This window comes from Bactrocera oleae, chromosome 5 (genome assembly GCF_042242935.1).
Source record: "Bactrocera oleae isolate idBacOlea1 chromosome 5, idBacOlea1, whole genome shotgun sequence".
NCBI lineage: Eukaryota > Metazoa > Arthropoda > Insecta > Diptera > Tephritidae > Bactrocera > Bactrocera oleae.
The window spans coordinates 63,918,059-63,935,000 of record NC_091539.1 but is presented as its reverse complement, the minus strand read 5'-3'; the positions used below and the strand labels follow the sequence as shown (position 1 = coordinate 63,935,000).

Genomic DNA, 16,942 nt, shown 5'->3' with positions numbered 1-16,942 from the left:
GCCAGAACCAGCACAAACCGCCACAACAGTAATTGGTGTATCGAGGTTATGATTTATACCCAATGATAACTGTACATCGAGACCAATGTGCCGCTGAACGCTAGCCACGGCCTGATCCAAAGTCAGCGATGTGGTGAATGTACGTCCCGCGCCACCAAATTCACCACCCAAGGGATTAGGCTGAAAACATAAACAATTGAAATTTAACTCATTTTAATAACTTGCAATTTCTTAAAAGATAGCAACTTTGCTTATTTGAGCTGCCAGAAACCTTATACCAATATTAACAAAAACAAAAATATTACACATAATGTTTACATAATTCATTTTTTATATTTATTTATTTAGGTAAAATATACTTTTTTAATCGGAAATACATATGAATAAAATTAATAACCTCCACGTCCCGGTGGTGGAGCGCGCATCATGCCGGGTGGCGGTCCACGTAGTGGTGGGCCACCACGACCCATACCACCAGGCATTGGTGGCATTACGCCGGGCACCATACCGGGTAAGGGTGCACCAATCATGGGATTTCTTGGTACGCCTCTACCCATTGGCGTCATATGTTGTTGCGCTGGACCGCCTACACCTCTCACAGGTCCTTGTAAACCGGCCGGTGCCGAAGCAATATTAACCGGCACACCACGTCCAGCAGCACGTCCTAAACCAGGACCGGCGACAGCACCGGGCATGGGTACACGCGGTAGTCCCTCCTCTGGTGGGGGTGGTCCCTCGACGGTCAGTGAGACTATATTATCTCCACGTAATAGCACAAAACCTAAAACTCGTTTCTCTTCACGTTCTGGCACTTTTGAGTTCTTCGAACGGATTTTACGAAATTCTTCACAATCTCCAAGTATTAAATTCATGTGTTTGTCGAATGCTTTGAATGTGCCAATAAAAGTGCGCGAGTCTTGCAGCATGATCCGCACCCTATAGTTAAGGTGCTGGATCATTTTATTATTTTTTCCAATCGTCTGTAAATTGTTAACATTTTAAATGAATATATTTTCAATTGATTTTTTTACAACTTACCATGGCTGCTTAATTTTTTAGAAATAGCAACGAATAATAAACGATTATCTGCCGAATTTTTGGCGTTTTGTGAAAGATCTGTCATACACACCGCTTTAATGAAAATTTTTAGTGTTGCCAGTCGAAAGAAAAACTTATTTGCACAAAACAATTCAATCAGAGTTGCAATCGGAATGGTGCATTCGTACGTATTCATATTGAAATGTTCTTTTATTAACACAGTTTGAAGTAGATGAAGCAAGTGTTTCGATTTTATTAGTTTTTGTAACCTAATGATTAATTGCTTTACAACCTATTTACTTTTTGTTTTTTTATTAGCTCTAGATTTAATTTTTTTGCTTAAAAATCGCATTTGAACCAGACAAAAGTTGTGCTTATGCCAATGTATAATTAGCCTATAATATCATTAGGCGAATCTGTGTCGAAGTAGGCAAAGACTGTCCCATCAGCCGGAAAGGTGACGGAATTCATAAAATCTACGTTGAGTACCTGAAGAAAAATACTCTTCTACCATGACAATGTACCGGCACACATCTCCAAATTTATATAATTAGGCAACGAACTGTTACCCCTTCCACCGTATTTCCCAGATTTGGTGCCGTTTGACTTTATTTTGATTCCAATCTTGAAAAAGTCACTCACCGGCAGAAATTTCTGTTGGATTCTGTGAGGAGGTTATCTCCGCCTTGGCGGAACACCTTCAGCATACCATAAAATGTATTTATCAGACGGGTTAATGAAGTTGGATCATCGATGGGTCATTAAAAAGCTATGTTGAGAGATAAATCGCCATCTTCCAAAAAATAAAATGTTTTTCTTTCGTAAGCTAAGTACTTATTGGACCACCTTCGTATGTATGAAATTTGTGATTAGATACTTTATGGCAATAATCAGCATTAAATAAAAATCTGAATCGGTCCCGGTTGCGTAGACCTAACGGTTGTAGCAGCAGAAAATATTTGCAAGAATGTTACCGAATTTTCAGTTCTTTGTCGTTTAAAAAACCGAGTCCGTTCCGGTTATGTGCAAGCGACTGCCGTTGGAACGGATTCGAAGCACATCATTTCATTTCATGGTACGTCCATCCTTAACTCAACTCCAAAATTAATCAATTGTATGACTTGTATAACTTAACTAAGAACAGCAACAATCATACGAATGACAATAACTTTTAGTTAGGTCCGCTTAATATCAAAAACCTTTTTTTCTAATTGCGGTTACCTCGATTATCAAAATTCTATTGAGCAATGTCTATCAAATCTAAAGTCTAACGAAGCATGTTTTGCTCTTTAAGTGGATAAGTGGATATACTATACAAGTATGTCGCAGAGTAGTGGGATGGATATTTGCAAGTATAAATAATAAACATTTCCGGTTGTTTGTCCTCAAAATTGAAAGAGCAATTTATGATTCAGATTTCTCTGCTTACTATGGGCAAATTATTGTAAACAAACTTTGAAAAACAATCCAAATAACGGGCGACATGAGTAACTCTCGTACTCAAATACGAATATTACTCAGAACAAAAAAACAGCAATCCATATGTGTGTTCATACGTAGAATTGATAAAATAAGTGCAATAAATTATTTAAAAATTAATCTCGGCGATAAATTAATTAACATACAGATAACTGTACCTATGTATATAATTTTGGATGTATAGACAAAAATACCGTGACATGTTTACACCTGCTACTGGATTTTACTATTGTATTTTCTAACCAGACATGGTACTTAAAGAAACGTTGTTATCGTTGGAGCCAGTCATGGGCGTCCGTACGTTAAAATTTATTTAAATGTAAGAGAAAAGGAGTTTAAAAACGTTGAGGAAAAATTGGTTGTACATTTATTTGTTCTCTGTGGTAGACTTCTAGATTCGATGGAGAAATATATGTTTATAGAAACTTCACATCGTTCTCGTCATTAACGGATTTTCATGATACCTTTTTCAGGTTAGAAATGGCATTTTATGCTTCAGGAAAATCATTAATCTACAGACAAAAATGGAGCTTAATAATTTTGTTCGATCTCTCATGGGACGTACACACGAGAATTGATAATGTTCCTGCTTTTCCTATTTACAAATACGATTTGATTTTTGTATAAATATACAAGAGTACGACTTTAAGTTCGTGGATAGAGAGAGTGAATTTATTAAAGTCCTTAGTTTTAATTGTCTAATTTTTAATGCAATGTTTAAGATTTATTGTAACTGGATCTCATTTTTATGTACACTTCCTCTAAATCCTATAAAATTGAGTGATATAGCGGAAATAAAAGTATCACTCTGTTAAAAAGTTTTTTCAGGATCAAAAAATACGTTTCGACGACATGAGTTCATTAACCAGACTGTGACTCATTTGAAGACGACACACGACTCTCTGACGTCACAACAATTGAAAATAGAAAATACTCAATCTAGCGCTAATAAATACAAAAACGCGATAGAATTACATTTCGTCAACAAATCGCTTGGTATCAGTCAAAGGCTAATCTATAGTCGATTAGAGCGGGGAACATTTAGCCATCAAGGCCCCTCTTGCAGATATTTATTGGCAAGCTTGTACTATGTAACACCACACATGTCATATATAAGTCGGTTTATGTACATTCATAAAAAAAAAAAAAATGATTCAATGGTTCTTAGGATTTTGACGCTCGATAAGGTATACAAAACGTCTGCGATTATTGTGAGAGCTCATTTCTAAGTGAAAACAACATGAAACAAGTCGCTACTCTTAACTGCTCACGGCTCATATTTATGGTCGTTATTTGTTTTGCCATACCGAAGTGTTACGGTGAGGTTCAAGGACAATATGGAGAAATCGCAGGCGCGTGGGATATTACCTACCAGGGTGGTGGCAACGAACAACTCCTAACCATTTCGAAAGACATACAGTATGTAAATTTAGTAATACTCAATGTGGATCTAACTTCTGGAGAAGACTTTCATTTCGAAGTGCACGCTGGCGATCCGAAATTGGCGTTGATCGAAAAACGCATTGAACGAAGTGAGTTAGCTGGTGCGCCAGCCTCATGGCAAGGCCAAGTGCCGGTACAAACACGTCACTTCGGCTTTACAACTATTTATGTAACACTAAACTCAAGCGATGGCGTCGTGGAGCGTTCGCCCAGCGACCTAACGCTAATCATAGCGCGCAAAGACCGTTTGGATGAGAAAATTTTCACTTATACCGCCTCGGCGCTGTTGTTGTTGATGTTTCTGAATTTGGGCGGCGTGCTGGATTTGGAACGATTGAAGGCGATTATGTTGCGGCCGATAGCTGTGACCATCGGCTTTTGTACCAGTTATATTTTAATGCCACTTCTGGCTATTGCAATCGGCTACTGTTTCCTGTCCAAACATCAAGAACTGCATTTGGCGCTTTTCTTCACAGCACTGTCGCCCAGCGGCGGTTTGGCGAATATTTGCGCGATTTTTCTCAAAGGTAATGTAAATCTCTCGATTGCCACCACAACGATCAACAGTCTTATGTCGTTAGCAATATTCCCGCTGTGGATACTTATTCTGATGCGAACGATCTTCACAAACACCGAACTGGATGTACCGTTTCTGGATCTCGCCGGCAGCGCTACAGCATTGGTCTGCGCCATCGCTTTGGGTATGCTGTCGCGTGTCTTTTTGCCGAAGACGACATCATTGATATTCCGATTCCTCAAGCCGTTCTGCGCGTGCCTCAGTTTGTGTCTGATTGCCATGACAGTGGGCATAAATGCGTTTGCTTTCAAAGAGCTAACCGGAATGGTAAGCATACAATTAGAGACTTAATTAAGTTATTTGGTATCTAATAAGTTTGATTATTTTTTCAGATTTTCTTAGCGGCTCTCTTCTTGCCCATAAGTGGTTATATTCTCTCTTATGGCATATCAAAGTTGCTTCGTTGTTCAGCAGCAGACGCGCTGACGATCTCCATCGAGACGAGTGTCTTAAATATGACCGTGCCCATTATGTTGCTGCAACATTGCTTCGACGAAGTGAGAGCCGACATGACGCTTATAGTGCCAATTATGGCTGCTCTCATTTCCTTGGCAATGATGATTGTCATTTATACCATTCGTCGAATTTTCGGTTGGAATAAGAACATTGATGGTGATGTTTTCGCGTCAAAAGTGGAGCTCGTAAGTTTCGACGAAAATATTAAGGCGGAAGTAACAGTTTCACATATATCATTTCGAAATGAGAAAAGCGAATTATAACAGTTGAACAAGTTAGACCACATATATATTTTTAGATTATTATCAAATCAAAAATAATTTAAGCAGCGAAATTTTTATTTTTGTAAACAAAACTTGCGATAAGTTGCGAGTTCAAAATTTACGATTGAATTTCCGTTTAGTCTAACGCAATCGATTCACGCTAATGAACGGTAATTCAAAGCAACCAATGTCGAGATTATTATCGAACTTGTCTGAGTTGAACGTAAAAAAGGCCCAGACAGTTTGAGGCAATATTTATACGATTAAATTAATGTACAAGTAGATATGAGTTTTTTAATTATAGCTATATATATAGAATTTACCATAAGTATCGATAATCGATTTTTATACGCAAAAACAATTTCTGTATAAAGTGTTTACTATTAAGTAGTGAAAACGATTAAAAACAAAAATAATGAAAGATTAAACATATTTTATATAAATTTTGTGTATAAATAAGTGCCATAGGAATACTGTAGTTTGGATAATATCGACTATAAGTTTTATAAGTCCTTTAAACATAATTTTTCAACAATACCGGCTGATCAATTTGACCCGGACTGACAAAAAAAAACGTATTTTTACGTATTTAAATACAAGTCTTTATTATCGCATTTAAAAAATAATCAGGTCTTTTGGTAGGAGTCTAGCCTTGACACACTTCATACTGAAAATATTAACCAAAGTTGAGATATTATCTCTCTGATGCCAGAGATGGAGGAACGACTCGTATTAACTTTCCAAACAGCTTTTTCATATGTAATTCTCCATGTAAAATATGAAGTAGTCGTTTGTCTGAGATGCCTATGGCATAAGCAATTCCACGCTTAGGCAAACTGGGATCTTCACTAACAATATTTATTTTGAACTTGCTCAATGATTTCTGGTGGATCGCTTTCAAACCTGGTACAACCATGTTTAAATTTTACCAGCCCAAATTTCAACGCTGCGTTTTGAAGGTGAGCACTCCTTATACACTTCCAACTATTGTTCATAAATTTCCTTTGCTTTTAAATCTTTCAAAACAAAGAATCTAATCATTGCGTGATTTTCAATTTTTTCCATATTAAAAAAATACTCTGACACGTCAACTTCAAATGGCTTGTAAACAAAGAATTAATTGACAGTATAACTTGTAACTTGTGTAATGTGTTTTCACGGCAGATGTACCAACTTGAGAAAAAAAATTTGGAGCTAGTAGTGCTATTTTTTGGTGAGAGAATCAACTTTTTAACCAACCTGTATAAATCCTCTTCGCTAATATTTTTGTTGAAGACACAAGTTGGTAGTTCAGACGTGCGTTCATTGATCAAAATAACAAGGATTAGAGAGCGAGAGATATATGGTAAATCGATTAGCCGAGTCGAAATCCGCTATTTAAATAGAACTTTTATTAAAATTAATAATTGAAAACTAAAACTAACTATCGCTTTAAAACAATTTTAACGATTTTGAACAGAAATTTGTAACGAGTAAAATTGTTATTTTGTGTATGAGTGCCAGAGAACGGAAAGAAAAGTCTAGCCAAAGACTTTCATCCAAAATTTTCTACACTATTAATAAGTTTTTAGGTAAAAAGATTTTCAGCACAAATGTACCAGGGAACTAGAAGTTAGCTTGCTGTGATAATTGTAAAGAATTTAGTACATTAGAGCTAAGTGCTATACCTCGTACAAATTATAAACATATTGTTGTAATAAAAATAAGTAATTCAAAACTAAAACGCATATTTTCCGTAGAAGTATTAAAAATAGGTGTGATCATGTTGGCACTTTTAGTATAAATGTTAACGTAGCAATTATTTGTTACATTTGTTAATGACAATGAGATGCATACAGTAAATCACGCTTAATTGATCTTACTGATTATTTATTAGTTCTTAATAGCTGTTTTCACTTCAACAGAGCTTGGAGAGTGGCGAATAGAACAAACAAATAGTAAAAATCATATAGACTCGCATAATAGAAAGTGAGAGAGCGAGAGAGAAGTATATGTATATTATATATACATCCTCTTTTGTATTTACATTACAAGATAGCAGAGCTCAAAGTTAGCGAGCAGAGGAGAGACAACTCTATTGTTGCTAAGTTATGTGAGAAGTGGCGAATTGAAAACTATTATATTATGGCCTATTTTTGTAGTAATATTATATTACTACCCCACGCTAACCACATTAAAAGGGAAAACAAAAAATTATACATTTAACAAATAAACACTTTAGAACTGTGAGCGATATTTTAGTTTTATTGTTCAGTCATGAAATTTACATAAACTGGAGAATATTTATATGAAAAATATTTATTTATATGTTAATAGGTTGCACAGCTTCATAATAGTTAACTGGTGAATGCTGTACATTAGTTCCTTGAATTCGGAGCATACATACATATATGCAGATGAGAAAAACTAAAGGAAAAGCATTTGAAATAATTATAAAATTTTCTGCGAAACAAATTAACATGCATAGATGTAATTACTATTTGTTTACATTTTTCGCTTCTATTGTAAAATGAATTTCAAAATACAAGGGTTGCCTCCCATATTATTGTTTATGGGAACTTTGACGTTATTAAGTGGATAGTTTAATATACCATCTAATTAAATTGGTTACGGACTGATACATTTAAACTGCGCGCAAATCGAGTCGATAAAAAATAATTTTGAGTTTGGCAGCTTATTTACAACGCGGAAAGTTTCCCCGGCGATTTATAAGTCGAAAAAAATTTAACAACGAGTCTGCTTGAAATTTTGCGTTTCTAATGAAATCACGGCTACGGAATAGTTGAAAATGTAGCAGAAGTGTTTTGATGAGTCTAATTTAACACGAGCCCAAGTATTTGAGTAACACAAAGCATTCAGTGAAGATCGTGAGTCACCTAAAACTCGCCGCATGCAAGTCGTTCAACCATCTCTGTTAATGACGATAACAACGAAAATGTTAAGGAAGCTTGAAAATTGTCGTTTTGGCATCAGAAAGATAGCAGAGCGACTCAACACATTTTGGCTAATATTATATAAATGCTACACTCGTACAAAAAGACCTAAAACTTTTACAAAAACGACGACGAATAGAGGTCACGATGGGCTTACGAATATTTGGACCGAAGTTGTGCAACAATTTAGCGAATGGCGTTCCGAAACAAAAAAAAAAACCGCTGAAGGCACTGAAGGTCATCCCAGCCGAGGCTTATAACAAGTGTTTGGAAAATTGGTTTAAGCGTTGGCATACTTGTATTGGTTCAACAGCTTATTTTGAAGGCAATAATAAAGTTTGTGTTGAAATCCATGAAAATATAGTTTGGAGATTGTCAGTCCGGGTCAAATTTGATCAGATTGGATGTAACTCAGTGCATTCAGAAGCACATTGAAGTTACTTTAAAAATTGTTTTTGGTAAAATTAATGCATATTTGCTAGATTTCTCATACAAAGTGCCTAAAAAATTTTAGCTCAAATCTTTATACAAGGTGCGTTCCAAAGTAAACAGGACTTTAAAAAAAAAGACAGAACAAATGGTTTTATCGGCAAAATCAATTCATTTTATTCAAAATAGTCTCCTTCTGCTTTAATACAGCTTTTTGTACGGTCCAAAAGCATATCGAACGAGTGTTTTAGCTCGTTGCCCGGTATGGTCGCCAGTATGCCGGTGCAAGCCTTTTGAATGGCCTCCACGTCTACATAACGCTTTACTTTCATCGGCAAATGCATTTTTCCGAAAAGGTAGAAGTCGCACGGTGCCATATCAGGGGAATACGGGAGTGGTTGATTGTTAAAATGTGATTTTTGGTCAAATAATCGGCCACAAGCGTCGATCGATGAGACGGCGCATTATCGTGGAACAAACGCCAACCTCCATCTTCGTGATATTCGGGCCGAACACGTCGAATACGGCGCACCAAACGCTTCACAACTCCAAGGTAGAATACCACATTTTTTGGGTTCATGTTCATCGTCATTTATGTCCTCACAACCACTTTGAAAACGTTGAAACTACTCGTGCACACAGCTACGGGATAGGCAATCAACGCCATAAACTTGTTTCATCAATTGAAACGTTTCGGTAAAAGTTTTACCAATTTTAAAACAAAATTTAATGTTGGCTCTTTGTTCGAAGCTCATTTTCGCACCGATGACAAAAACATACTGACACTTAAAACGCAATAACTTCACTTCCAATAAATGAAATGTCATGAAATTTTTACTGGAAGTCGATAAAGGATAGCAGATTCTAACGCACTAGTCGACATATAGATGGCGCCAGTAGAGTTTAGTTTGTTACTTTTGTGCTGTTTACTTTGGAACGCACCTTGTAAATGTGTCTTCAAGATCTGGAGATTCTTTTGAAATCAAAAAGATTATCCATCATCAATATTAATATTTTCTTAATTCAGAAATGTAAATAGCGACCCTAGTACATAGCATTTGCAGTTATATTTAATAGGGATATGATAAAAGTTCGACATTTATTTTATACTTATAGGTTTCGGAATCAGGAATTACTTAATTAGGTGCTTTAGAAAGCAAATGGTAAAAAGATATATAAAATACGGCAGAAATAAGAAAATAGTGTTTTTGCATGGAACTAACATGGTATTCAAGTTTCACGTACTACAAAAGCGCAAATTATAGCAAAATATTTCTCAATAACTGTCGCAACCAGGCAGCAATTGAAAACTTTCAAACGCTTTTCTGAAATGAGAAAGCTCTTAAATTTTAAAATCAAAGTCATCACTCCTACTACAATTAACAGAAATGGTCTACGGGTCAGTCTGTTCGTCCGTCCGACTGTATATACGCGAACTAATCCCAAGGAGCTACTCACTTGTCGAAATCGAAGATATCGGACCACTTCAGCATATAGCCGCTATACTGACCGTTCAAAATTTAGATAAGGCTCTTTTAATACCCTGCTATAAGCAATCAATCTATGAAGGGTATTATAGTTTCGGTGCTGCCGAACAGTTAAAAAAAAATACTACAAAATACCTTTCGTAAGTCCCTCCTTTAATACATTTTTTAGTTGTGTGACGTAAAACGCACTTCGTTTGGGTTTCAAACATTCCGAGAATGAAATGAATTTTAATTTATTGCACTTTTCCCGCTCCCCTTAAAAGCTTTTACAATTTTACTACGCTGGCTTTAAGAAACAAACAATCATATGTATGCATCTAATTGCATTTCAATCAGCGGTGTAAAAATATATAACACGCTTGGCAAAAAAATTGCGAGCTTTTCTTTCATTATCAGCTGGTGCATAAACTTGATTAATTTATAAAATCGCTAGTTTGGCTATGCCCAGTAGGTATATGATACAATATATATATATATATATATTAATAATAAAGTAAATAAAAGCGGGTCGTTTATATTCCACTGACTGGATCGTTTGATAATGTAAATACTTATAAATTGTAGCAGGCCAGCGGAAAAATTAAATTTTGTTTTAGAAAAAAAAAAAAAATTTTTTTTTTGTCAAACTTCGAATTGATTATTCAACAAAGTTGAAACCGACAGCCTGATTTAGCGATATTTACGCTTTTCGAGACCATTTTTGTAGTACGATTTAACTATTGTTCCAAAATAGGCTTGAGTCTCGGCACTTGCTCTTTCATTGTTACCAAATTTTCTTCCAGTTTTTTCTCTTGAGTTCTGAGAACAGAGAAATCTGCTGGGGACCAGATTCGAATAATATGACAACAGCTCGAAACGCAATTCATGCAATTTGGTATCGTCTCTGATACGGCGATTCAATCGATAGTGAACCAGAGCCGTTCCCAACTTAAGCAGAGCTTTCACATAGCTAAATAGTTAAGAACTAAATGAGCAAAATGTTCCTTTGATATCTATAGGGTGTTATCCAAGAAAATTTACGTAGTTTTTTGATGGTTTTTTCGGTAATAGCCGCTTTTGGAGGTCTTGTCCATGCTCTTTGGTGCTCAAATGGTTTGTACGGCATTTAGCAAACCTGTTATGTATGGTTTTTTTTTGCTTGCTGGGACAAAGTTCGACCCTCAATTAATACGTGGTGATTAAATAAATGTGTCTGCAATAAGTAACGGAAAGTCTAGTCTAGTTTAGATAATAAGTACGCGAAGAGGTAAGCTATTTGGGTAATTGACTTATACATTATACACTTCATAGTATTATAAGTGAGTCCCAACTGGTATAACTTTTAGCAAAGTAGCGTTTTAATCGAATATTATAAAAAAAAAAATTAGATAAATTTTAATATTTATTTCTATTAAGCTTTCTTTATATACACACGCTCACACATGCACACTTAAGAAAATTAAGTCGAGCTTTACTTTATTTGCAGATTTTATTAAAATAGAAAACTAACAGGTTTGATATGCAGTTGCAAAAATGCACTGAGAGCGGCGGTGTCTGGTTCTGCGTTAAAGAGATGCAGATCTGAATTTAAATTAAATAAATTGAAATTATGTTTGTAGTGTCAACACAGCGTCAACAGTAACTAAGTGTTTTCGTGCGTTAAAATTACGCTACATTTTTCAGTAATTTTTTTTGTGTAAATAAAAATAAACAAGTGAAAATTATTGCATAACAAGTAAAATTAAAATGAATGATAAACAAAATAAGACTGTATCAAAAACAGTGTTGTACAATACGAAAAAGACATGTTGAAGTGAAATAAACAATAAAGTACTTAAAACGTGTTTTCGTTCAAAACTTAGAAATAATTGTAGAAAATTAAGCATTCTTAAAACTAAAATATTGCTACATACATATGTTATACCCTTCGATCAAATTTGAACCGGATAAATAAAATTTCTCTTCCTAAATTTAATATTGTTGTGAAGTTTGATCCTCATAGATGTGTTTTACTTGTGTGTATTCGGCAGCTGTTTGTTTACGACTCGAAAAGTTTGGCAGGGGATTTTTACCATGGGAAAAATATTGAACTGATGATGAACTATTGATCTCTTGTGGATTCACTCAACACATTTTGGTTAATGTTCTGGGTATGAAGGGTGTTAATGCTCAACTCCCAACAAAATACCTGAACAAAATACATGAAACTTTTGCATAAACGACGTCAAGCAGAGGTCCCAAAAGAGACGCTTAACAACGTAGCTGTGGATCCTACGTTCCTCATTACTGTTGATTTATGAATATGACGTTGAAATGGTTTAACAACCTAGCGAATGGCGGCCTTAAAAATGAGCTGAAACTGAAGACACCAAAATTCGTTGAAGGCACTGAAGGCCATCCCAGCCGAGACTTATAACAAGTGTATGGAGAATCGGATTAAACGTTGGCAAGCTTGTATTGGCTTAAAAGCAGCTCATTTTCTATGTGATAATAAAATACGTGAAAATTTAGTTTTTTTTTTGTCGGTCCGGATCAAATTTGATCAGGTATTGCTTAAACTTACAAAAGAATTATAAAGTTGGAATCGGGGGGTTTTTTTTAAGTAAGGACAACAAGGATTAAGATTTTTCGTATAGCGCTTTTGACTGCACATTATAGTTTTTTTGATTATTTTTTTTAAAAGTATATTTGCTCTCTGATCGTTATTGAACTTATTTTTGCAACTAATAAGCAATAGTAAATTTAATATTGATTGAGATTGTGGTTTATTGATAATGCTAAGTAGTGAGATTATTTGATAAGACTCTCATGAAGTTACGGCCATAGAGAGTGACAATGAAACAGTTATCATTAAGAAAAGCTAAGAGAACGAGCACGGAAACTTTTATAAATTTGAGATTTGGAGAGGAAAAATGTATACATTTTAGAAAAATTATTTGCTGTATGCATGTATGTATATGTGGGTACATACATATTTATAATGTGTTTGTAAAAATAAACATTTGATAACATAAATGGAATTAAAATTCATAACACCCTATTTTCAGATTACATTTGCAAAAGCATGCTGATAAAAAACAAACTCTAATATCGAGGAAAAATTTCAGAGCGCCATAAATATTTGAATACAACCAAAGTGCGCGTGTAACGGCAAATGTATTTATGAATGTTTATAAACTAAGAGCCAATTGGTAGTTAGTAAGACGACAAAGCTGTAAAGTTATCGGAAAAAGTTAAACCACAATAATGATTAAATAATCCACACATACAAATAAACATACACGTATACATGAAGGTGGTTGTGGCCGTTGCGCCGACTAAAAGAATCAACGATACTAAATTTTGAACTGATCAATTAACAAGTTATTCATTAAGCGATCTTGCGACGGTGAACACTTGCATCGCGCTTGCTGCGTTGGCGTAAACGCGAAAAATCAAAATTGCTTAAGAAAAATAACAAGAACAACAAATAAAAGTGAAAATGCGGCTGCGTTACGTGGTGTTGGCCATAATCAGCGCGGCGCATGCGGTCAGCGGTGCGGTAAATGCAGTTGATAAAGATCACTTGCAGACACCACTTTGGGCTGTGCAATTTGAATATGAACAGTTAAATATGACAATGCGAAACGCGCAAAAAGTTTCGTTCGTTATCACGGCCGTTGAACCGGCTTTGGGAAATGATTTCGAATTTCGTGTGTTGAATTTTAACGACGATGTCGCCTACATAGACGAAGTGGAGACGGTGTTAAGCAATGCGAATGGCGTTGCAAAGGTCAAAGGTAATTTCACTTTGCATGCAACGCTTTTGGGTTATACGCACGTTTATGTGGCGTTGCGACGCGCTGGCTATGAAACGGCACGCTCACAGGAGGTTTTGAGAGTTATTGTGACACGCTCCATGAATTTGGCCGATATCATTTTCAATATTTCTATTGCCTGCTTTGTGATGGTGATTTATGTGAACTTTGGCGCCGTTTTGGATTTGGAGGATTTGAAGCGCATAGTTATACGGCCAGTTGGACCGGCGATTGGCTTATTTTGTCAATTTTTAGTGATGCCGGTGCTCAGTTTTGTCATTGGTTACTTTCTGTTTCGCGAAATGATCGAATTACGTTTGGGCTTGTTTTTTTTGGGCGTGTCACCAGCGGGCGGTTCGTCGAATATATTTGCGGTGCTGTTGAATGGCAATCTCAACTTATCGATCACAATGACCGCCATTAGCAATTTAGCGGCGTTCGGCATGATGCCATTGTGGATATTTACATTGGGCGCTTTGATATTCCGCGATGGCAATTTTGCCATCCCCTACAAATCGATAGCCTCGGTCTCTTGCACTTTGGTTGTGCCAATTGCTATCGGCGTTATGCTGCAAAAGTATGCACCGGAGGTGACTAAGAAGATGTCCAAGTTGCTCAAACCCATTTCATTGGTGCTTATATTGGCGATAACGATTTTCGGCTGTGTGCTTAATTCGTATATGTGGAAACTGTTCACAACGAAGGTAAGCGTGCTATTGATTGCGTTTACACATAGATATATAAGAAAATATATTTTAAACTTTATTATTGGTATATATGCTTCACAGATTCTTATCGGCAGTTGCATTCTGCCATGGTTGGGCTATGTTATTGGCTGGCTTATAGCTACAGTTTTGCGTCAGCCGCCTAAAGACGCTATCACTATTGCCATTGAGACGGGCATACAGAATATTGGCATTGCGATTTTTATGTTGAACTTCACATTGCCACAGCCGCAGGCCGATATGACGAGTGCAGTGCCAATGGCTAATTCTATGGTGACGCCATTGCCTTTGCTACTAATCTATTTTCTGAAATTGTGCTTTTGTCGCAAGCGTGAGAAATCAGTGGATGCCGAAGCAAACGTAATAGAAGCCAAAGAAAGTGAGCTGGTAACTTTTATGGAGAATGGCATGGAGAAAGCGAATTCTAAGTATCCACAGTGAATTGCGTCCATCGTTTGTGATCAGAATATATTTTAGGTTAAATAGTTGTTTTTGTCATTAACTTGTTGTAAAGTTTTAAAGTTGTTGCATTTATTTTTAAAATGCAAGCAAAAAAATTCAATAAATTTAGATTTTAAGTAATTTTTATAAAATAAAAAAGTAACACTTTGTAATTATTTATATATGTACATATTTATACATATATATATGTGTGTTTTTTCTATATGACTTCACTTATTTATCGGTTTAGTAAGTCATATATATTTTGATAATTAAAACTGATATTATGCCTTTTCAACAAAGTACATTTGTATTATCTATAGAAATGAGTGGCAATAAATAGCCGTCCGCATGTACGTATACACTATTGTTTTTGGATAAAAATTGTAATGTGAAATTTCTTATATTTATTTTTATTTAGATTTAACCAAGAATGTGAAAAGACAATATTTGTTTTTGCAATGTGAGTAGAGAATGAAATATACGCTCACTTAAAATGAGTGGTTTTACTTCAAAAAAGTAAAAAGTATAGGTACGAGCATAATTTTCATTGAAAACGAAAGCACATAGAATCCGGCATACACAACACGAAATATAAATATTACTGTTAAATGAGTCAGAATAATAAGAGCAACACATTTTACTGCAATTTGCAATGGCTGTAAACACTTCACAGCAGCACACATTGATTTAAAGTTTACTATTTTTTAGTAATAATAAAATAAACACTCCCCCTCCGGTGTTGTAGGTAGTTTCACAAAATACACCTACCTGAATTGGCTGCATATCAACGCACGGCAATGCAGAGGAAAGCCAATCGTTCACGCCACCAGGAACTGCATCCCAAGCTGTGTGCGGCGAGTATAAAGCAATGCCCTCAGCCAAGCATATGGAAACGATGCGTTCCTTCCAGTTTCTATAGAAAGCACATATGTTCTTGTTACAACAGATGCTAAGCAATCAATTTGTGTCAACTTACTTTTGTGTAATGCGTTTAAGTGGTGCAAATATTGGCGGATGATAAGAGACAATTAGGTCAGTGTCTAGATCGACAGCTTCTTGCATGACATTCTCCGTCAAATCATTGGTTAACAGAATGTTGCGTATTTGCCTTAAAGAGAAATACATAGCATATCATATATATTGAGTACAAAAAATTATATGAAACACTGTATAATACCTTTCATGATAAGGCTCGATGAGGAGACCAACATTGTCCCATTTCTCGGCCAAATTGCGTGGCGCGAATTTCTCCAACTCCGATACAACGTTTTTCAATGTTCTTCCGCGGGGCATTTTGGATAAAGTGCGTTTCAAAACTAAGGACGCAGTGCTATTAAGTAGATTGGTAACCATAAAAGTAACTCAACGTTTGCCAAATTTCACTCAAAATTGTTAAAGAAAATAAACACAAATATGTACACAATGATGATATCACTGCAAAATAAAAAACTGGCGAGGACAAACAAAAACAGCTGTTGTGCGTTAGTGATGGTATTAACGCTAAATGCAACAATTGGCGATTGAGTTATCAGGCATACGTTTATAAGAAAGAAGTATTTTATTGTTTACATAATAGGTGTAGTATAATAGATACATGATAGTTCAAGAAATTTATTTTAATTTAATTGTAAATTAGTTTAGTGCTAGCATCACTTTCGGTATTTCTTCTTATTAGACATATTTCGTAGTCTAAACCGATATTTTGTTATCGACAATTATGTTTAGCTCCACAGCTGTTAATATTGCACAATATTATTGACGATTGGTCAGCAGTTGTCGTTTTTTCTTTTTGCAATAAGAAATGTAAACGTTAGAACAGACAGATAATGTTAACAGAGAATGTAAATTAATTTTCATTTATGCTTCTGTTAATTATATTTAATTAACATTCT

General features: G+C 35.5%; 4 protein-coding genes across 4 annotated transcripts in view; 2 read left to right on the top strand and 2 right to left on the bottom strand.

The window, feature by feature from the left end:
• The window catches only part of LOC106615382 (NIF3-like protein 1), a 16,965-nt gene extending 442 nt beyond the window's left edge, over positions 1-16,523 (bottom strand). The window contains exons 1-4 of the mRNA XM_014231580.3: positions 16,228-16,523; positions 16,027-16,158; positions 15,819-15,963; positions 1-180 (exon numbers count right to left, since the gene is read on the bottom strand). The exon at positions 1-180 is cut by the window's left edge and continues 442 nt beyond it. Of these exons, the coding sequence (XP_014087055.2) occupies positions 1-180; positions 15,819-15,963; positions 16,027-16,158; positions 16,228-16,403 (633 nt within the window). The 5' untranslated portion in view covers positions 16,404-16,523. The remainder of the gene's footprint in view (positions 181-15,818; positions 15,964-16,026; positions 16,159-16,227) is intronic.
• SmB (small ribonucleoprotein particle protein SmB) lies at positions 309-1,156 on the bottom strand. Its single transcript, XM_014231581.3, has 2 exons — positions 1,039-1,156; positions 309-980 (listed from the first exon to the last, which is right to left on the bottom strand). Exons 1-2 carry the CDS (start codon positions 1,039-1,041, stop codon positions 390-392), a joined length of 594 nt encoding a protein of 197 aa, XP_014087056.1. The 5' UTR covers positions 1,042-1,156; the 3' UTR covers positions 309-389.
• LOC106615379 (hepatic sodium/bile acid cotransporter) lies at positions 3,691-5,882 on the top strand. The gene is made up of 2 exons (XM_014231575.3): positions 3,691-4,804; positions 4,870-5,882. The coding sequence occupies exons 1-2, from the start codon at positions 3,758-3,760 to the stop codon at positions 5,254-5,256; spliced, it is 1,434 nt and encodes a 477-aa protein (XP_014087050.2). The 5' UTR covers positions 3,691-3,757; the 3' UTR covers positions 5,257-5,882.
• LOC106615380 (hepatic sodium/bile acid cotransporter) lies at positions 13,159-15,444 on the top strand. The gene is made up of 2 exons (XM_070110526.1): positions 13,159-14,585; positions 14,670-15,444. Exons 1-2 carry the CDS (start codon positions 13,566-13,568, stop codon positions 15,045-15,047), a joined length of 1,398 nt encoding a protein of 465 aa, XP_069966627.1. The 5' UTR covers positions 13,159-13,565; the 3' UTR covers positions 15,048-15,444.
• Positions 16,524-16,942: the final 419 nt, after the last annotated feature.